Source organism: Hypomesus nipponensis, chromosome 14 (assembly GCF_054491055.1).
Source record: "Hypomesus nipponensis isolate SF chromosome 14, ASM5449105v1, whole genome shotgun sequence".
Classification (NCBI taxonomy): Eukaryota; Metazoa; Chordata; class Actinopteri; order Osmeriformes; family Osmeridae; genus Hypomesus; species Hypomesus nipponensis.
In genome coordinates, this window is record NC_140374.1 from 16,511,055 (window position 1) to 16,530,666 (window position 19,612).

At 42.5% G+C, this 19,612-nt stretch overlaps 5 protein-coding genes across 9 annotated transcripts; 4 read left to right on the forward strand and 1 right to left on the reverse strand.

Moving 5' to 3' along the window:
* Nucleotides 1-101: 101 nt before the first annotated feature.
* On the forward strand, nucleotides 102-2,415 carry rccd1 (RCC1 domain containing 1). Of its 2 annotated transcripts, none has more exons than XM_084672737.1 (7): nucleotides 102-263; nucleotides 549-714; nucleotides 887-1,008; nucleotides 1,141-1,242; nucleotides 1,424-1,579; nucleotides 1,673-1,702; nucleotides 1,878-2,415. In XM_084672737.1, exons 1-7 carry the CDS (start codon nucleotides 236-238, stop codon nucleotides 2,030-2,032), a joined length of 759 nt encoding a protein of 252 aa, XP_084528863.1. In that variant the 5' UTR covers nucleotides 102-235; the 3' UTR covers nucleotides 2,033-2,415. The 2 variants fall into 2 exon arrangements, with proteins under 2 accessions (XP_084528863.1, XP_084528864.1); XM_084672738.1 differs by having other exon boundaries at nucleotides 579-714.
* Nucleotides 1,244-3,944, reverse strand: cib1 (calcium and integrin binding 1 (calmyrin)). Its single transcript, XM_084672739.1, has 7 exons — nucleotides 3,754-3,944; nucleotides 3,488-3,522; nucleotides 3,194-3,293; nucleotides 2,930-3,083; nucleotides 2,697-2,815; nucleotides 2,492-2,580; nucleotides 1,244-2,412 (listed from the first exon to the last, which is right to left on the reverse strand). Exons 1-7 carry the CDS (start codon nucleotides 3,802-3,804, stop codon nucleotides 2,391-2,393), a joined length of 570 nt encoding a protein of 189 aa, XP_084528865.1. The 5' UTR covers nucleotides 3,805-3,944; the 3' UTR covers nucleotides 1,244-2,390.
* A 2-nt stretch (nucleotides 3,945-3,946) lies between these two features.
* LOC146258825 (tubulin polyglutamylase TTLL13-like) lies at nucleotides 3,947-10,456 on the forward strand. Of its 4 annotated transcripts, none has more exons than XM_084672733.1 (14): nucleotides 3,947-3,983; nucleotides 5,979-6,137; nucleotides 6,418-6,536; nucleotides 6,874-7,004; nucleotides 7,124-7,280; nucleotides 7,470-7,613; nucleotides 7,725-7,810; nucleotides 7,947-8,172; nucleotides 8,289-8,473; nucleotides 8,696-8,884; nucleotides 8,994-9,165; nucleotides 9,275-9,457; nucleotides 9,620-9,815; nucleotides 10,061-10,456. In XM_084672733.1, exons 2-14 carry the CDS (start codon nucleotides 6,062-6,064, stop codon nucleotides 10,288-10,290), a joined length of 2,094 nt encoding a protein of 697 aa, XP_084528859.1. In that variant the 5' UTR covers nucleotides 3,947-3,983; nucleotides 5,979-6,061; the 3' UTR covers nucleotides 10,291-10,456. The 4 variants fall into 4 exon arrangements, with proteins under 4 accessions (XP_084528859.1, XP_084528858.1, XP_084528861.1 ...); XM_084672732.1 differs by lacking the exon at nucleotides 3,947-3,983 and adding an exon at nucleotides 6,231-6,271 and having other exon boundaries at nucleotides 5,860-6,137; XM_084672735.1 differs by lacking the exon at nucleotides 3,947-3,983 and adding an exon at nucleotides 6,231-6,271 and having other exon boundaries at nucleotides 5,860-6,137; nucleotides 9,620-9,787; nucleotides 10,061-10,246.
* Nucleotides 3,990-5,706, forward strand: gdpgp1 (GDP-D-glucose phosphorylase 1). Its single transcript, XM_084672736.1, has one exon. The coding sequence runs from the start codon at nucleotides 4,436-4,438 to the stop codon at nucleotides 5,528-5,530; it is 1,095 nt and encodes a 364-aa protein (XP_084528862.1). The 5' UTR covers nucleotides 3,990-4,435; the 3' UTR covers nucleotides 5,531-5,706.
* A 1,095-nt stretch (nucleotides 10,457-11,551) lies between the features above and the next one.
* rhcgb (Rh family, C glycoprotein b) lies at nucleotides 11,552-19,507 on the forward strand. Its single transcript, XM_084672740.1, has 11 exons — nucleotides 11,552-11,808; nucleotides 13,752-13,941; nucleotides 15,025-15,175; nucleotides 15,318-15,465; nucleotides 15,561-15,727; nucleotides 16,015-16,152; nucleotides 16,780-16,916; nucleotides 17,139-17,263; nucleotides 17,639-17,712; nucleotides 17,911-17,978; nucleotides 18,564-19,507. Exons 1-11 carry the CDS (start codon nucleotides 11,589-11,591, stop codon nucleotides 18,595-18,597), a joined length of 1,452 nt encoding a protein of 483 aa, XP_084528866.1. The 5' UTR covers nucleotides 11,552-11,588; the 3' UTR covers nucleotides 18,598-19,507.
* Nucleotides 19,508-19,612: the final 105 nt, after the last annotated feature.

A 19,612-nucleotide genomic window follows, 5' to 3' on the forward strand; every position in this document is an offset into this window, starting at 1 on the left:
ATTGTAACAGATTTGTATAGCTGAATGCTTCCACAATGTTTGCAGGGGAAGATGGACGTGTATGCTTGTCAGGTTTTGGGGAAGGGGCCCTTCACCAGGCTTGCTGTGGCAGTTGCCTGCAGGACAGCCGCGGGTGCAGAGATGCAGACATCAGTGAAGGTTTTTTGACCTTGGCTTTCTCAGACAGAGTGAAGTGCTGGGATTTGAACCGCAATGACACAAACCAGTGTGGAGCATGGAAATAAAGACTTCAGATGAAGCAGGTATTGCCTCGAATGCTGGTGTTGTAATTGGGACCGTGTGAGTACAGTCTGTGCGCTATCAGAATTAGAAACAGGTTCAAGGCACTCTAAAGACTTCCTTACAAAGGCATGGGCAATGGGTCTTCAAGTTCAAGTCTTTGATTGTCAGATGCACAGAACAACACAAGATCAGAGTGGACATTGAAAGTCATTCAGTCATTGAGTCCTGTGGTCAGAGGGATTATCACATACAATTTCCCATCTATCTCTTACCCTTCTTTTACTATGTCATTTATCTATGTGTAGGACAACAACTTGCATTTCCGTTAATTCCAGGAGGATACATATCCTCTAAACCTCCATTCTACCATTCCCTCTCACCACAACTGCGGGCCCAGAGCCTTGTTGTGGGGACAGAGCATGTCATATTATTGACTGCCTCCGGAGCTGTCTACACCTGGGGCTATGGCAGGTAAAGTTTGGTCTTGACTTCCCTGTACTCTCTCCATCTCAGTTAGATAGCACCAGGTGCAGCCCAAACTAAGTTAATTCCAACATAATTATATGGTTTTAGATGTATGTGAAGTTCACTTGACTTTAGACTGCTGTGTGGTTCATGTCGTGGTGTGGTATTTTGTTGGCAGCCACGGTCAGCTCGGTCATGGAGAGTTGAATGCTGAGGAGGAACCCAGAGCAGTGGAGGCATTATGGGGGCTGCCTATGAGCAGCGTCGCTGCTGGGGGTTGGCACTCTGCCTGCATCAGTGGTAAGGTTAAGGAACAGGTCTGAATATATCTCCTGGAGGCTATGCCAAGGATAAGCAGCCCTTCCTATGCTTTAACAACAGAAAATATCAGCAAATAGCATGCACAGTGATGTCTGGCCTTGTCCACAACAGTTGGGGGTGATCTGTATGTGTGGGGCTGGAATGAGAGCGGCCAGTTGGGTCTGCCAGCACAGGCACTGAGAGGAAAGAAGCAGAGGACCAGTCGACACACAGGTGAGACGAAACCGTGTTTATTTACCCTGATTAATTGACATTAGTACACAAGTACAAAGTACCCAACAGTTGGTGGAAAGTGAAATTTGACTTTGCATAATAGAACCTCAGTGACAATTCTAAGAATCACAAGTAGGCATATACAGTGTGTATTCATAATTCACATTGAGTTAATGTGTAGGTGCTAGCACGTCCACCTGTGTGGAGACTGAAGAAGGAGAGAAGAGTGCGGAGGTGTTCATATCTATCCAGGCTTTCCCTGGCCTGCTTGACATCACAGAGTCATGTGACATCAGCATGGTTGGCTGTGGGTCACGCCACACAGCAGCTGTTACAAGTAAGAACCAAGCTACTAAAACAAACCAATGTAATGGCTTTACTTTCAAGTAAGTCAAACACAAGGCAACTGTGAATTTGTTTTATGTTTCAGGCACAGGGGATCTCTACACTTGGGGCTGGGGTAAGAGTCCAATTACTATCTACATTTTTGGGGTAGGGTTGGGAATTTAAATACTTTTTGCCATGCCTTGATCTACTTAAGTATGAATCACTATATAGGCCAAACTGATTGAAAAAGCGTCACGTAGCTGTAAGCATTATAACCATATTCATATATATACTTGTGACACTTTCAGGTGAATATGGCCAGCTTGGAGATGGGGGTTTAAGGAGTTCAGACGAGCCAGGAAGGCTAGACTTCTTCAAAGACAAGGGTTTACATGTGGTGGACATAGTGTGTGGACCATGGAATACTTTTGTGGGTGTTAAAGAGGAAAAGACTCCCTCTTAACATCAATATAACTGGCTTTGAAACGGAGGACTCTAATGACTTAACAAATCAAAATGGGTTATCTTGAGGTACTGTATTTATAAAATATATAAACAGTTATTTTTATAATTGATTATATAAAAGGTCTACATTCTAAAAATACAGTTTTACTTTAGTTTACTTATTTATACAATCTATGTTAAGTAAACAGTATTATTGCACAGAAAATCTGTAAAAGACAATAGTTCATTCACACAGAATTGGAAAAGCTACCAATTGGAGAATGTATAAATTAAGGCAATTTAAATGTATTTATCAAGAAGAACAAATTTAAAAAATATGACATTTGCAGAGGAGTTTTCATGCCCTGGTGTAGACCTTACAACACAATCTTGAAAGAACTGGGGAAAAATATAAATACACATAATTAGATACCATCACAGTGACCATCATGGATAGGCTAGTGAAAGATCTACTCACCTGACAAAATCAGGTGATCTTGAGATGACATGCTGGAACTCTGAGAGATTCACAGTTCCATCTTTGTCGATGTCAGATTCTTCAAGAATCTGTAATTCAATTTTCAAAATGACTTGAACATATTCTATTCATCAGCACCCTTTAAGCATAACCAAGCAAATTTCACTCTTACTTTATTTAGTTGACCATGAGACGGTAAACTCACATTGTTGATGAGTTGTCTCATTTCCTCAGGAGTAAGCCGTGTGTCATCTGTTTCACCTGTCAGGCAGTTCACCAGCTTTTCAAGGTCTCCCCCATCCAGAGTGCCATCGTCATCAAAGTCTTAACACACAAATCATTTAGAGAAGGATGTTTACATACCCATTAGATTGTAATCAAATGTACTGACAATCAAACACTGTCCCGCATAAAGTTGTCAATCAGTAATTCTATTACCGAAAATCCGGAAAGCGTAGTGGGACTTGATCTCCAGGGTAGCTGAATCACTGAAGGCACTTAGGAGATCGAGAAAGTCCTCGAAGGTCAGACTTCCATCTTTGACATCAGACGTGGAGAAAACTTGACAAATCCTCTTCCTAAATGGGTTTGACTATGAGGAGTTGGTAAGAGGAGATGTACATAATATTGTTATAACAGTTTAACAAGGGCAATTATCAAGTTCCTACAATTAATAACATTCAGAGTTTCAGTAATCTTCACCTTGAGCTCTGGTAAGGTTAGGATTTTGTCCATGGGTACTCTGGAATTGGAATGGTTTCGCTCTTCTTTTGAGAGCAGTTCACCGAATCTCTTGTGAGCACTGAGACAAATTGACAAAGCAGCCATAAAATCAATAGCCATTGTGCCACACGCAGGCTCATGCTTCAAGGAGTTAAAGTTCACTTTACAAGGAAGTTTGAGTTCATTACCCACTGCAGTGTAAAAATAAACAAAAAAAGGTAGACAGAACAAAAATAAATATAATACATCTTATAATATCAGCTAAATACTTACAGTAGAATTTCTTGTTTTGTTAAAAATGTCAGCTCCTGCATGAGGAAAAACGTGTTACATTTTGAACTTCCACAAACCCAACTGTAAAGAATACAAATACAACAATGGGAGGACGAAGAACTTGTCTAAGCGATACATTTACTATTCTTGTCAGGTTTTGAGGTTTGATTTGATTCAATTTGAGTACTGTATCTTGTTATCTTAGCTAACCTAGGCTAACATTAGCTAGCCAAAATAACTTAAAACACCTGGAGATCTTACAGTACCTGGTATTCGGAGAGTACATCCTTACGTAGTTGACTAGCGGTTGTTCCCATGTTGTTACTTTTAGAGGTTTTATTAGTTTACACTATTCAACAACACCTGTTGTTTTTGCCGTCAACTGGGAGTAGAAACGTTGTTCAGCTTCGATAACTTTTCCAACTACTTCCCTTTCCTGTCTTGTTTTGCGTTGCCCTAGTAACACACTAGTATGGAGCTACACTCCCAACAGCAGGTGGCGTACACCCGTAATGTAGCCCAAAAATATGAAACCAATGAAAATGAGAAAATACTTTTAGCATGTGCAGAACCTGTTTAAGGATATTATATTATTATATTATTTATATTATTATTATATTATCTATATTAGACATTCTCTGGCATGTGTGCAGAGCCATTCTCTGATGTGTGTGCTACTGCTAGTACAGTATCCGAATGGGATTTTTTGGTAGCCAGCAGTTTACAGTACATGAAGCCTGTGCTTCTCTCTTAGTCTATGCTGTTGGTAAATAAACATTTGACTAGCCTCGTTTAGTTTTAAGGCATGACAGAGTTTACGGGGGATGCAAGTCGATGCTCATGTCAAGATAAATTCACTCATTAAAACTCTATCGCTGGAATTGCGCCTCTTGCCAACAACAACGATACCGTCAGCTAGCTAGCCAACAATCTATCTCCACCCAAAGTATGGAAGTCCGTGAGTCCTCTGCCATACGTTTGGTATACAGCAACCAGGATTTTGTGGATGATGTTTGTCGACCGAATATACTCGATGACAAAAAGACCATCCCGTCGACTTTTGACACAATGTTGAAAGCTGTCTGGTCCGACAAAATGCGAAAAGGGTTTTTCCGTTATCATTTAGGTGACTTGCAGACACGGATTCTACCTGGCCCGTGTAGGTATGTCGCCCAACTGAATGTTAAACGAGGAATAGAGAGAAGAAAGCCCGAGGAAATATTGAATATTAAGCAAAACTTTAACCCTGAGCAGTTCAACTTCAACAAAATAAAACCAGAAGAAGTAATATTTGAGATGACAAAAAACGAATCGCATCACGACCACTTCAATGAGAGTGAATTGGGTAGAATAATGGTTATTGTGAACGTCAGCCCTTTGGAGTTTGGACATTGCTTATTAATTCCTGAGCCCAGGAGCTGCTTTCCACAGGTTTTGACGCCTTTAGCCATTCGGGCTGGGATTGAGGCCGTGCTTCTGAGCTCTGACCCTGGTTTTCGGGTCGGATTCAACAGTCTCGGAGCATTTGCTTCTGTCAACCATCTACACCTCCACGGTTATTATTTGGACCACGAGCTTCAGGTCGAATGTGCCTCAATCCGCCCTTTAATTCCTGAAAAGGGATTATATTGCTTAGCACATTTTCCTGTTGGATTTTTATTTTACACGGAAATAGATCACCTGGATAATGTTGTACGTGCTATTAGTCAGGTCACTGACTACTTGTTGGAGGGGAACCAGGCTCACAACTTGTTCTTCACCAGAGGATGCCCACCGGGTGACACCCATGTGGGTACACGGCGTGGCGTGCGCATTGTTGTGTGGCCCAGGATATCCTGCTTTGGTGCTAAAGAAGAATCTGCCTTCAACGTGGCTCTTTGTGAGCTGGCAGGACATTTGCCATTCAAAAACAAACACGATTATGTCAGTAGCACAGAGGACGACGTAAAGTCTATCATTCAGAAGTATCTCCTTCCTCAAGAAGAATTTCTTCAGTTGGAAAAACAACTAATCGCCCATTTGCGGATGGACTTGTGCCCTTGATTTAACAATGGCCGTGTCTTGTAACAATGTTAAGTCTGTAGAAGCCTGATTTTATCTAAGCCTAAGGCCTATATCTACACACATGTGCCATTGTATAGATTAACTTTACACGGATTGAAACGTATTGATTTGTGGATGACTTAACTTTAAAAATGAAATAAAATATGTATTTGTTATCACAGTACATATAGGTCTATTATTCTAAATTGCCATCGATTAAAATGCCAATCCAGTAGCATTTATTTCGTATACAGAATGCAAGAAAAGAACGTCCTAGGGATGTGTCACCAAGGTAACGATTGTTTAGTGGTAGCGTCTTCAAGATGTCACACGGGCTGCATATCTGCAAGAGGGAGGCCAAACAAACAACATGCCGATTTTGTGTTAGGGCAGGAACTGTGCGATGAAACTGACAGTATGTAATGCACAACATTTCAATTTCATGTAGGGAGTCCACAGAAATTCAAATGACCACTACTGAGAAAGACGGTGCCAAAGAGGTGAGCCAATGTGGATGTAAACAGTACGACAATGACGGTGCAAAAAGTAACGTATTGGAGAGTGAAGAGCCCCCCCTATCGGACTTCAAAAGAAAAAGGAGGTCAAGGTATTATTAGAACACTCGAGATGTCTTCTCTTTATTTTATCTATCAGAAAATTGGGTCTATCTGTCTCCTAATTGTGGTTGTTATATTATCAGGCCACCTGGAATAAATCTCATAAACTGCAAATATGAGTGTGGTAAGATTTTGGTTTAGGCTACTGTCACAGTTTGTGTTATTTGTCATCGGGTATATTAGAACAACAGTTGATTTTAGTGCATTATCATTAATACACATTCACAACACAATGAGCAGGCGTGTCACTTGTGATGTGTGTGTGACCAGTGAGGCGAGCAGCCCTGGAGGTTGGTCTACGAGAGGTTGGGGAGATGGAGGACTGGGTCATCTACTGGACTGACTGTTCTGTGTCTTTGGACCGTATTATGGACATAAAGCGGTACCAGGTGGGGGCATTCATTACAATGTTTTTTTTCTTTGTTTTTTTTTAACCCATTAAAGGAATTGGTGTTTGTCACATATGACAATGCACATTACGTCAATGAAATGGGGTGTGTCATGGTTTTACAACTTCGTCACCATGCCCCTCCCGAACCAAAGAATCATGACTGGTTCCCAGGAGAGAGGATTGATTCAAAATCCTATGCCTATAATGGCTTAAACCCCTCAAGCCTATCTTATTGGTTAATATTATATAACTTTTGTTGAGTGACTTCAGAAATATAAGCAATAAAAAGAAAGTGATTACAACCTTGTGTGTATTTGCTGTCATGGCGTATATAGAAAATCAACCACTTTCCTGGGATGAATGAGATTTGTCGGAAGGATCTGCTGGCCAGGAACATGAACAAGATGCTCCGCCTCTTCCCCAAAGAGTACCACATCTTCCCTAAGACCTGGTGCTTGCCTGCAGAGTAAGAGCTCAAACTCTTGACTGGCAACATCAACACTATACAACAACAACACAAATACAGTTAAAAATATTTTGATGAGGAATGGATGTTCATAGAGACATCACCCACATGTGTTTCAGTTTTTTTGACTTCCAAGGTTACTGTCGTATGTGGAAACACAAAACCTTCATCTGCAAACCTGACAACAGTTGCCAGGGTAAAGGGATCTACATCACCCGCCAGCCCCGTGACATTGACCCTGAGGAGCACATCATCTGCCAGAGCTACATCTCCAAGGTAACCACACCAGGGCAACTATAGCAGAGCAAACATTGCCTGCCTGTTCACCCATGACCCGGACCCCTGCAGGGTTGCCACTCAGTGAAGTGAAGGAAATGACACAAAGTTGTGAAAGTATCTCATGTTTGATCTGTACTCATGGTTAATGATTGATTTTGATTCTTCTTTGTTATCTACCTGTCACAGCCATTTGTTATCGATGGCTTTAAGTTTGACCTTAGACTTTATGTGCTGGTGACATCATGTGACCCCCTGAGGATATTCCTTTACAATGAGGGTCTGATGCGCTTTGCTACATCCAAATACAAGCCCCCTCACAGCAACAACCTGGTAAAAAGCACAGTCTTATCATGTACATCCTCCAGCGACCTTTAATAAACTTTCAGCTTCACAATGCAGAAATGTTACGCTTGCTTTTCCGGTATGTGCTTCTGTGTATAGGAAGACATCTGCATGCATCTCACGAACTATGCCATCAACAAGCACAACAACAATTTTGACCGTGACGTTGAATCTGGCAGTAAAAGGTAGTCTAATATCAGATATATAACCGTACACTCACCGTCTGATTCACTGATATTGGCCCCCTTAAATACCTTCTTTCTAATAGGTCAAACATTTGGTGCTCTAAACACCTGTTAATCAATCTACTCTGCCTCTCAGGAAGCTGTCATCCTTCAGGTCATGGTTGTCCCAACACACATATGACCCCATGGTGGTGTGGAGCGACATGGAGGAAGTGATCATCAAGACCCTAATCACAGCCCAGCCCACCTTGAAGCAGAACTACCGCATAGGTTTCTCCAGCCAGGTGGGCCCCAGCTCCTGCTTTGAGATCCTGGGCTTCGACATCTTACTGGACTTCAAGCTCAAGCCCTGGCTTCTGGAGGTGGGTAAAATAGAAGTCAGAGGACACACCAGACAAATAGCTCTGATGTAGGATTATCTTCTTTCTATTTGAGGTAAGTCACACCTGCAGAGGTTATACCACTGGGCTCTCTGCAGGTAAACCACTCTCCCAGCTTTGCCACTGACTCCCCCCTGGACTGGGAGGTGAAAGAGGCCCTGCTGACTGATGCCCTGACCCTGCTGAACCTGGGGGCGATTGACCGCAGGAGAGTCCTTGAGGAGGACAAGCGCATGGTCAAGGAACGCCTCCTGCAGAAACACCAGCCTTGCCCCAAAACACGGTCAGCAATCATGTTGGATGTATTTGTATTATTAGACTGTTGTTAGTATTCCTCAAGTTAATCTTTTTATTGGCCGACTTGTACCATCTTTTTTGGTCACGTTTTAGTTTTTGCCCAAAGAGGGCAGACTTTTACCATGTATTCAGCTGGATCTGGATCTGAAGTAGTCTCAGACCTTGTTGAATGAGTCTTTCAGGGTGCACTTCCCTATCCTGACCACAGGAGGGAGCAGCTACTGAGTAGCCAGGCGTCCTGGATGGCTGAACTGGAGAAGTATGAGCAGGAGCACTGCGGGGGCTTTCTCCGGATCTACCCCAGAGACGACTCCCCAAAATACGACAGGTTCCTCCAACAGTCCGGCCTGCTCTACCAGGAGAACGTGGCTTCCAAAGCCAGGGAGGAGTGCTCCAGGTAAGGGAACGGGCTCCATTGCAACACCCTGATAATGGAGCCTGCGGGTTCTGTGGAGAGGACAGAAGGCTGGAGGGTGTCATCTCTCCCTCACACCTGTCCCTCTCAGAAAGATGCTTAAGGAGATGCAAATGAAGGAGGAGCTGGCGGGTCGCACCCGGTTGCCAGGGAAACGCTGGAGTCGGGGCGAGGCCCGAGGTTTACAAGGGGAGTCGCAGGGGGATAGGAGCAGCAGCCAGATAGCAGAGAAGACCGATGTGGCCCTCAAAGACCCTGCAGGTGTAAGGAAAACATGTGGTTTTGTCCAGCTCAATCCCAGTCACATTTGGGTATTTTACGATTTTGATTGGAGACTTGTCCTGTGCGATATTCTGTGGTGTGTGTATGAAGGGTGAGATGGAGAACTCGAGGCTTCCGGGTCAGATCGTGGAGGAGGAGGAGGTAGAGCGTCTGAAGAGTTTGGAGCTGAGGGAGATCTTGCTGAGGAAGCTGGGGGTGGTGGACTTCATTTACAGCCTCCTCATTCCCCCCACTGGACCCAAGAAGGTCTTCTTTCCACCCTGCCATCGACTGGTAGGCACCAGCCACAGCTCTGCAGACTCTCAAGGCTGTCTGTCCTACGACGTTTTCCATGAGGGTTTTCTGCCGTGTAATTATAGAGATTTGTGTATTGTATTCTGCGAGGCTTGGGTTCAGTTGCTCATTCTAAAGAATCCTCTCCTGTTTCCTCCTCAGGAGTATCAGTCGAGGAAGCAATTTCGCCCAGTCCTACGAGTCATGGGAAAGCCCTCCGCAGCTAAAGCAGCCCACCTTCAGCCCCTATTAAGGTCCCCTTGCTGGAGCAAAGACCACAAGTCCAGACAGCTGTCAATGAGGGTCATCAAACTGGGCCTCCCAGCTCAGGTTGAACAGGGCTTCTGCAAACGACTTTGTAAGACTGATCACATTTAGTGGTGGTCGTTAGGTATAAATCGACTGAAGTTATTGTGTTCTAATGTATTTATTAGTATAACTAGTTACCATTCATATATATGGAGCCAGTTGGATGATTGATACTTTTTTGCTACAAGAACAGAAAGGGTAGATGTACAATAATGTGTGGTAAATATGTGTTGTTTTATTAACAATAGAATGTGGGTACAAACTTAGCTTCACTGCTATGTTTTCTCCTTCCAGCGGGATTTACTGAAAACTGGCAGGACCCAGGATTCCTGACTGGGGAGAGAGGGGAGCACAGTGAATCCACTGAGGACATGCAGGGCTACTGCCTTACAACCTCCCGCCCAACGGCCCCCCTGTGGAGGGTAGGTCAGTTGTTCACTCGCTCCACCCCTAGCATTGAGGACACCACCTTACCGTCCCTCACCCCTGGCCATGCAAAGTGGGTGAGGGGACTTCGGAAGTAACATTTCTACTACCTATTACTGGACTGTATTCTTGTTTTGAATTGGCTTGAAATGCTTGATGAATTATGATATTTTCAACAGAAGATCAATTTGTCCCAAAAAGTTTATACTTGATACTGTTTTGTTTTAAGTTCCTGGAATTGCAATGTAAACTCTATTTCTAAAAGCTCTTGGTTTTCATACTTTCTACTACTCACATACAGGCAACATGATAGTGACATTACTTTACGGCAAAAATCCTATACAGATATGGGAATGTCTACATACTGTTTATTTGGTAAAATCATCAAACTTAGCAATCACACATTAAAACCAACATATGTATGATAAAAAAGACATAAAAGATTGATTGACTGGAGATATTGTATCTTCACCCAATAATGAGTGTGATTCATATAGTGTCTCTTATACTCACACTTTTGTCCTCACAACAACATTGTTACCTAATGTCAGAGAAGGCCAGACACTGCTTACAGATATATATTGCATCCCTGTCGCAACTACAGGGTGTGTGCTCGCGACCATGCCTGGATTCTGTAATCTACCTCCATGATGGTTGACAGAGTAAAACCTGTCATGCATCTTTCTGATTCCTCAAGAGGCCTGTGAGCAGGGCCATGCATTGTTAACTCTTAATGCTTGACAGGATAAACAGACTGAGTAATGGGCAGCACTAAGCACAGACTGAGTGACGACCACACCTGTTCTATATTATATAAAAACATTATATATCGTATATATATAGTTTGTGTTTGCTTGTAAAGGCACACAAACACATTTTACTCTGAGAGTTTTCTTTTGCCAAATTATTATGTCAAACATATGATTTGGGAATAGCATAATGTTTACATTCTACATGTTGTGCCCATGTGATGAGAATTGTGTTCTTCAGGTTAAAGTGCTGTGTAAACACATGTAGAACATATTGGTGTGTTTACACTAAGAACAGGACATTAAACTACAAACAGTGAGCAAAGGTTGTAGAGATTTGGAATTTATACTAATATAATAAGAACAGTGAAGGAATAACACACGTTACAGTAACATTTAAAACTATCTAGTCCAACAGCAGAGTTTTAGTTCATTCTAGCCTGCATGGAAATATGAGTAGAGAGCAGTCAGGAGGAGGGTCAAGGGCTGTACCTAGTAAACACGTCTTCACACACACCTCCACACACACCTCCACCCGCACCCAAGATGCTGAGACCCGTTAAATCTCCTGTCATCCCAACTTCCACAGCAGTTTAGTTCTGACACGGAACCAGAGAAAGCAGCTTTTTCACTCCACATCTTTCACAATGGGCTGTATCCAAAGCTTCAGACAGTGCTGTGACCGGCCGAAAAATACCAACGTTCGGATCAGTCTTCCAGCAGTGTGTTTTGTGTGGCAAATCTCAATGATCATCTTGTTTGGAGTGTTCGTACGTTACAACGCGGAATCAGACACACACTGGGTGGAAGAGAAAAAATTAAAAAACATTACTGACGCTGAAAATGATTTCTATTTCAGATATCCAAGTAAGTATCCTCCTTTATGTTCTCCTCTGTATAACAGGATGTCATCTTTACTCAATTACACATTAATTCATTTATATGTATTATCATACTTACAAAGGCTATTAGAAAGTTGATAAAGAAATTGAAACAAATATTTTTTGTTATCTTATTTTGCTCATAGAATAAGCATAAGTACTTTCATACTTTGAATTCCTGGTATTTATCTATCTATATGTATATACTGTGCATTAAGACCAGTCATTTGTGGACAGGAACATTTTCTCCTATAAAACTAGATTATAAAACTTAAGATATTGTATGACCTTTCATTGAAAACTCCCTGGTTACAATATTGGGCAGTGTTTGTGGTAGTTGTATTATGAGCAGACATGATAAGTTCAGGTTCCTGACTAGGCATCATTTTGGGGGCCGGTATTGGCTCAGATCACGAGCCCTCCCATTAGTATTCTCATTTGATGACGAGGCTCAGAGACAGACACAGTGTGTGTGTCCCAGAGGCTTCATGTTCTCTCCAGTTTCCTTCACTACCACCTTTCTACGTCAGAAGAACAGATGTCCACTAAATGTGGTCATCTATTTAAACAATTTCTTTGTCAATTATCTCCATAGCTGTTTTGTGAAGCCGTTAATGACAGACTGTATATAGGAGTGCACATGCATGTGTTCATGTATCTTGAGACTTTATATTGTTTTAACAACAATATGATTGTAAACCTGGCACTGTTCCAAGCCATATTGAGTGTCAGTGTCTATGGGTGTGGTTGTGGTTGTGTTCGGCCTCATTGCACACATCGGGTGTCTTTGACAAGACTATCACCAGGCCATCGCTAGAAAGGTTTTGAATGTCAAGTGATGAATCTATTTTTTTGACAGTCTGTTCTCAAGAAACAGATCAAGCTTCCAACGTATAGTGTTCCTCCTTACCACGGAATGTGTCCCCCTACAAAGAGCATCATGTGACCTGTAAGCAAACACAGGGGGAGCTGAACTGGGAATAGGGCCTCGTTGTGTACAAAGACTGGTTCAAAGCCACAGCCTGCAGTGACATGCTTATACAATACTTTAGGTTATTGACTTTCTACTGTAGGTATATCTCATATTTCACTGTGCGTTAGAAGGGGCCTTTGTTAAGTGGAATTTCCCTGACTGCTGTGGCTACTGTACATTATAATAGTGGCTAGCTACGGGTCCTCATTCATTTACGGTGGCATGTTCTGTGTTTGACCGATATACTTTAGTTCCATGATGAACCCTTATGGAGGCTGAAAATGACGGGTCATCCTTACGGGGAAGTGTTGATCTAATCCTCTAGACGTGTCCTCAAGAAAGTCCTACGTGACCCTCATTTTCTGAGTTTGTGTTGTGAAATCAATCAGTGAGTGCCTTGACCTTCCTTGACAAGTTGTTCTCAGTCCTTGAGTTCCAGGGTCTGTATGTGACTAGCTACAAGCAGCTGTCAGTGTAAACAGCAGATCACGCTGAGAGCCCTGTGGGGCCCACACTTGTGTTTGACAGTAATATTTGACTAACATTGTACAGGTTCAGGGGCTACAACCAAGCTGTCATCAGACAGATTAACTGGAGTCTCACACCTGCAGAGGGAACATGGACAAACTGATGAATGTTTGATGCTAATCTCTATTATGAACCTTCATCATGATTTCCCTCAAATTCAAGAATTTTCACATTTCTCTACATGTGAATTCTGAATTGTATGTAAATGGTTGTGGGATGTATAGAAACAGGGAGGACTACACAACCCACAACATAACCCATCTCCTCCTCCTCTGGCCTCTCAAACCTTCAATGTTGATCTACATCTTCATCTTACCTCATTCTCTTCCCCCTATCCACCATCCCGTCCTCCCCTGTCTTCCCTTCATCCCCACCATTCTTGCCACCCCATCCTCTTTCCCCATCTCTCCTCCCTCCTCTCCCTCCAGGTTTCCAGGATGTCCACGTGATGATCTTTGTTGGTTTTGGTTTCCTCATGACCTTCCTGAAGCGCTACAGCTTTGGCGCCGTGGGCTTCAACTTCCTTGTTGCTGCATTCGGCATCCAGTGGGCCCTGCTCATGCAGGGTTGGTTCCACTCTCTGGGCGAGGATGGCAAGATCAGAATTGGCGTTGAGAGGTACATTTTGGTTCCATTTTCATATTTCTTTGTATTTCATACAAGATAGAGCATGAATCTGACAGGTCACTAGAGAGAACAGTGTTGATTGACCCTCTCAATATTTGTACATGAAAGAAGAACAGAGGAATTCAACTATTACAGCCTGGCACAGTCACATACTAACCTTTTAACCTTCAAATTAGTCAGTGGAACGCGTATTACAGAAATTCATTTTACATATGGATTTTATGAATGTTGGATGTACAATGTTCTCAGGATGGAGATTCTGGAAGGAGGATGGTGGACAAACCTGTCTTTGTGATAATACATCGGCTTCTGCTGATACTCATCTGCTCATCTGTGGACACAGTAATCTGAGGAGACACATAAACATATTAGTGCAAATCACGCACTATCATACTGCTGCGGGTCAGCTATGATACTGTACAGTAAGTGTGCACGCGTGCATGAAAGAGAAATGGTTTCAAACCAATTCCGTACCCAGGGAGTCCAGGAAGTGAAGTGATGCATCAGAATCATGGAGACAAGATAAGAGAGAGACTAGTCGACAGTGTGTTATGTCAATTAAGCAATCTTCCACTATCGGAAACACCAAATGTCCAGTCTTGGATGCAGTCACCAATACTGCTGACTTTGTTGTATTCGCTGCAAAATATTCTATTTTAGTTAATCTTATTTTTATTTTTACTGCTGCTGCTTGTTCTACAGTTACACTTGCACTTAGAGATTCATGTTGTTTAAATTGTAACTTGCTTAACTACTTATGGTTCTTCCCTTTGGCACTTATTTTTTGGTTGTTCACAATGTGTGCTTCTTGTTTTGGCTACCCGCAATGCTTTGGGGCTATCTTGTTGTTATTATCAGTGACCTATGCACTTTTAAAGCTCTCTCTTGGAAGTCGCTTTGGACAAAAGCGTCTGCCAAATGAATAAATGTAAATGTAATGTAAATGTACTGCTGCTCTCCCTCAACCAAAACCGTTTGCCTCAGGATTGCTGTTTTTTCATTTTTGTGTCAAACATCTTTATTCTCCCCTTTTCTCCATTCTTTTTGTCTTCTCCATTCTTTTCCCTCCCTCAGTCTGATCAATGCAGACTTCTGTGTGGCCGGGTGCCTGATTGCATACGGTGCAGTTCTGGGGAAAGTGAGCCCAGTCCAGCTGATGGTTATGACCCTGTTTGGTATCACCCTGTTTGCTGTGGAGGAGTACATTATCCTCAATCTCATCCATGTGAGTCAATGGCTGATATCCCTCTCCTGGGCCCTCAGGGATTGGTCCTCATGTGTTTGCCTTTTTGTGTATTTTTGCTAACATATAGGACCATAATAATAAAAAGGCACACACACGTTTCATATTTTTTTCTTACTTCTAGGCCAGAGATGCTGGAGGCTCCATGGTGATCCACACATTTGGGGCTTATTATGGTCTGTCCATCTCGTGGATGCTCTATCGCCCAAACCTGCACCAGAGCCAGACTCTCCAGGGGTCTGTCTACCACTCTGATGTCTTCGCCATGATTGGTGGGTCATCTCAAACCCAATGGCAGCATACAGGATATCATTTGGTACATCATTTGCTACATGTCTTAATCTGGTGCCCAACACTTCTCCTGTAGGAACCCTGTTCTTGTGGATGTTCTGGCCCAGCTTCAACTCAGCCATAACGGACCATGGGGATGGTCAGCACCGGGCCGCCATCAACACCTACCTGGCCCTGACCTCCACCGTGCTCACCACAATTGCCATCTCCAGCCTCTACAACAAGCATGGCAAGCTGGACATGGTAAAGGCCTCTAGTCTAAGTTGAGTGTTGTATTGTTGAAGTAGAAGTTGAGCAGAACACGCTTGTGAGAGGCGTTATTTGTTGGATCTTGTCTGGGTTTGTGTTAGGGTGAGGAAAACCCAAGTGAAGTTAATGGTTGTGGGGCTAGTTTTTATTTATGTGTCTTTTGACGGTTGTAACCATCCTTAACTTATTTTTTTATAAAAAACTTTCAGGTTATTGTGGTTTCTGACACAATGCACCCGCCTGTTGTATTCATGTCGCTTTCTGCCGCTCCCGCTCTCAAGGTCCACATTCAGAACTCCACGCTGGCTGGGGGCGTTGCCGTGGGAACGGCTGCGGAGTTCATGCTCATGCCGTACGGGTCTCTGATCGTGGGGTTCTGCTGCGGAGTCATCTCCACCTTGGGATACATCTACCTCTCGGTAACCGTGGCAGCACATGGCCACATGGCCTCCTGGCTGGCTCACACTGACTGATCTAAACTTTCAATCATTCTATCTATCAGCTTTTGATGTTAAGCATGTGGTTAAGGTCAGGTTCAGGCTCATGGATGAAGGTTGGTATGGTTTGGTTTGCTTAGTTCGTTTTGGGTAGGTTAGGTTGAGTAGGGTTGGTTAGGTTATTTTGTGTTTCACAGCCCCCACAGTTAGCTTTACTGACTGTCCAAAAGAAGTCTCTGAAAGCAACATGTAACTGCACGTATCTGTGTTATTAGCCAGAAACTGATGACATCCTTTGTTGTTTGTTAGAGGTGGAGATCATTTGTTCCGCTTACTCTTCTTTAGAAAGTGCTTTCATCATTCATCTACCATGTTTGCAGTGCCTCAGACCAGTGTGTTGACATCAAATAACTTAATGGCTTACTGTATTTGTGTTCAGGGTTTAGCGTTTCATTGTGTCAAAGAAATCAATAGACTGTTCCAAATATGCTTTTTCATTTTTCCCAAGCCGCTCCTGTCTGACTCTCCAGACACAAGCAACTGGGGAGGTGTTTGAGAAGATTTTAGACATGGTTTGAAGCACTGGCCTTTGTCGTTCTTTCCCTCCAGCCCTTCCTGGAGAAGACACTGAAGATCCAGGACACCTGTGGCGTCCACAACCTCCACGCCATGCCTGGGGTCATAGGGGGCATTGTGGGTGCCATTACTGCTGCTGCCGCCTCTGAGTCTGTCTACGGAAGGGAGGGGTGAGTTGACATGACTAATAGAGGGGCCAGCACCAGGGACTGACATGGATGCTGTACCAATACAGAGAGAAAGTAAAGAAGTTTAAAAAAAGTCCCTCACAGAAAATGTCTCGTAACATATAATGTATAAAACGTGTGGTTTGAATTGAGGATAACGTCGTCACGAGAAGCTGATATCGCCTTCCACTGTTCACACATTGAATCTGTGTCTTTGTTTTGAAGATTGATCAACACATTTGACTTTGTTGGTGAGTGGAGCACCATGACGCCCTCGCGCCAAGGTGGACACCAGGCAGCTGGGCTCTGTGTGGCTCTCTGTTTTGGAATCGGGGGAGGAATCCTTGTTGGTGAGGACATGCTCATGAATACTTATTGGAAAAACACTGTCACGGTGTTATCGTTGTGGCATCGTAACATTGTAGCATTGCAAAATTGTTTAGCATTGTAACTTGGTGGCATTGTGACTTTAACATTGTAGCATAACAACATTGCACTGTGCTCTACCATCAGCATTTTTATTGCTGTGTAAACATGGTGGTAGGGTTTCAATGCAAGGTTTGTTGGTTTGCCTTTAGGCAAGTTTGCATGGGAAACACTGTACTTTCACTTTACATAAATGCTAATGGTTTGTAGGGCTGGTGTTGTAGGATATGCTTGTACAATACCTTGTGTGTGTGTTTAGGACTGAGTGTTCAGTGATCTCGTTTGTCCACTGTTTTCAGGCATCGTCCTCAGATTGCCTATCTGGGGCGATCCCTCGGATGACAACTGCTTTGATGACGAGGCTTACTGGGAAGTGAGTGACACACGACAGCTTTCTAAAGCTGTATCCAGTCATGACGAAAACACATGTAACACTTTATTTTCTGAAAAAGATGATGTCATGAAACAGCCAACTATCTACAACACAATGTTTTTACACATGGAAAGTAATCTAAGACTCTTTTAGAGCGGTGGTGTATTATGTATATTGAAGGTTGGTTCCCCCTCTTAGGTACCTGAGGAGGAGGAGAGCGTTCCGCCTGTCATGGCATACAACAACCACATGCGAAACAAGGATGTGTAAGTTTCTGCTTTACCTCATCAGTAGAATGGCATTAGGGTGTAAGCTACCTGCCCCTCCCCTTCCCCTCATACCTCTTGGTACAGTCCAAACAGAACCAGAGTCCTTTGTTCTTGTGAGATAGGGTACAGTTTTATCCTCTAGATGGCAGTAAGACTCTATATTATAATGAAGCATGCGTTACATCCACTGGTTCCTTCTTGTTCATGCCAATACAAAAATGATCGGATAATGATCTGTACATGCATGTTGATGGTGCAGACAGTAAGGCATCATTTCAGTGTCCTTTTCCCTCCGACTCTGTTTATAGTGATAGTTTCAGTTGGAAAGGCTGCCATGCACCATCTCTTGTCTGTTGATGCAGGTGTCTGTCAGCTCTGCATGCCCGCTGGCTGAAAGTCACCTTGATGTTACACTGCGGCTATTGTATTGGTCTGAAAAGAATATGCTTCTGTAACAAAGATAGAAAAATGTCCCTGACTGGGTTGGATGGATTTGTTCTTTTTTTTAAGTAGCCCCCACTTTGTAATTTAAAAAATTTGTATCACTTGTGTCAACTTAATTTGGGACATTGTCACTTACAGGGGAATCTCCAACTTCTCTGTGGAACAGAACTGAAGCTAGATCAAAAGTTCTTCCATCTCAGAAGCATCTGACAACTCCTCCTAACTCCTGCTGGGCAAACACATCAACTTTCCACTGCCATTCTATTAATCATTCTGAGATAGTACTTTAAAGTATTACACAGTTCTAGGTGATACTGCACAGTACTACAGAAAAAGGTCCTACAGGGTATTACAAAATACTACATAATTATTGTAAAAATGGTCCTTCACTGCCCTACACAGCACTGCACAGTACTACACAGTCCTAGCTAGTCTTGCATAGTCATACGCAGTTTACGCAGAATTCCAGACTACATCTCATTACTGCTTACTTTGCGTTGTAACAGACATTTCCTGGATAGCAGTGGCTAACATTGGAAAGAGAACTTAGCTAACCAAAACTGAATGAACACAAGTTCATTATGTGTGCCATTGTAACTGGTAAACCTAGTATGTCAAACCTAATATTTAGAAAGAGATTGTTTTGTTTTTGCAAATTATGATTTGTATGTATATTTCGTGTTAAGAATATAAAAATGTTCATATTTTAAATATGTAATGCAAGTACACTTAGATTTGTCTGTGGAAGCCACAGCCACATTTCAATTAAGTTTGGTTTGTATCACCAAAGAATTCACTTGCTCTAGAAATAGATATATTATAGGAGCTTGAAAGGTGTGAGTGTAATCATCTTACTGAGTGGGGCTCTGCATACCAGTGTGGAGGAACTTTACTGTCAATTCAACTTAATTACATTTCAATGTATACCATTCTGTATATTGTAAAGTTTATTGACACAAATTGTGGTAATTTTTAATGTAGATAATATTGACAATACAAATTTAGAGGGTAATTTATTGTACACTCACTGTTATCAAATCAACGTATTTTATTAAAAGAAATACTTAAGTACTTACATACTTCTTACGTACTACGTTTTACATAATAAAGATGATTCTTTATTATTATCATTATTATCATTATCATTCTTTATTATTATCAATGAAGATTGTAATAAATGCTATGTT

Excerpts from the sequence above, each read along its gene's own strand:
- LOC146258825 (XM_084672732.1), top strand. The coding sequence starts at position 5,953 with ATGCACAACATTTCAATTTCATGTAGGGAGTCCACAGAAATTCAAATG. Across the intron at positions 7,005-7,123 it reads ACCTGGTGCTTGCCTGCAGA|TTTTTTTGACTTCCAAGGTT; the intron begins GTAAGAGCTCAA and ends CATGTGTTTCAG. Across the intron at positions 8,173-8,288 it reads TCAAGCCCTGGCTTCTGGAG|GTAAACCACTCTCCCAGCTT; the intron begins GTGGGTAAAATA and ends GGCTCTCTGCAG.
- rhcgb (XM_084672740.1), top strand. The coding sequence starts at position 11,589 with ATGGGCTGTATCCAAAGCTTCAGACAGTGCTGTGACCGGCCGAAAAAT. Across the intron at positions 15,176-15,317 it reads TTATCCTCAATCTCATCCAT|GCCAGAGATGCTGGAGGCTC; the intron begins GTGAGTCAATGG and ends TCTTACTTCTAG. Across the intron at positions 15,466-15,560 it reads TGATGTCTTCGCCATGATTG|GAACCCTGTTCTTGTGGATG; the intron begins GTGGGTCATCTC and ends CTTCTCCTGTAG.
- gdpgp1 (XM_084672736.1), top strand. The coding sequence starts at position 4,436 with ATGGAAGTCCGTGAGTCCTCTGCCATACGTTTGGTATACAGCAACCAG.
- cib1 (XM_084672739.1), bottom strand. The coding sequence starts at position 3,804 with ATGGGAACAACCGCTAGTCAACTACGTAAGGATGTACTCTCCGAATAC. Across the intron at positions 3,294-3,487 it reads ACAAAACAAGAAATTCTACT|TGCTCACAAGAGATTCGGTG; the intron begins GTAAGTATTTAG and ends AATTTGTCTCAG. Across the intron at positions 3,084-3,193 it reads TAACCTTACCAGAGCTCAAG|TCAAACCCATTTAGGAAGAG; the intron begins GTGAAGATTACT and ends AACTCCTCATAG.
- rccd1 (XM_084672737.1), top strand. The coding sequence starts at position 236 with ATGGAAATAAAGACTTCAGATGAAGCAG. Across the intron at positions 264-548 it reads AAAGACTTCAGATGAAGCAG|GACAACAACTTGCATTTCCG; the intron begins GTATTGCCTCGA and ends ATCTATGTGTAG. Across the intron at positions 1,703-1,877 it reads TCTCTACACTTGGGGCTGGG|GTGAATATGGCCAGCTTGGA; the intron begins GTAAGAGTCCAA and ends TGACACTTTCAG.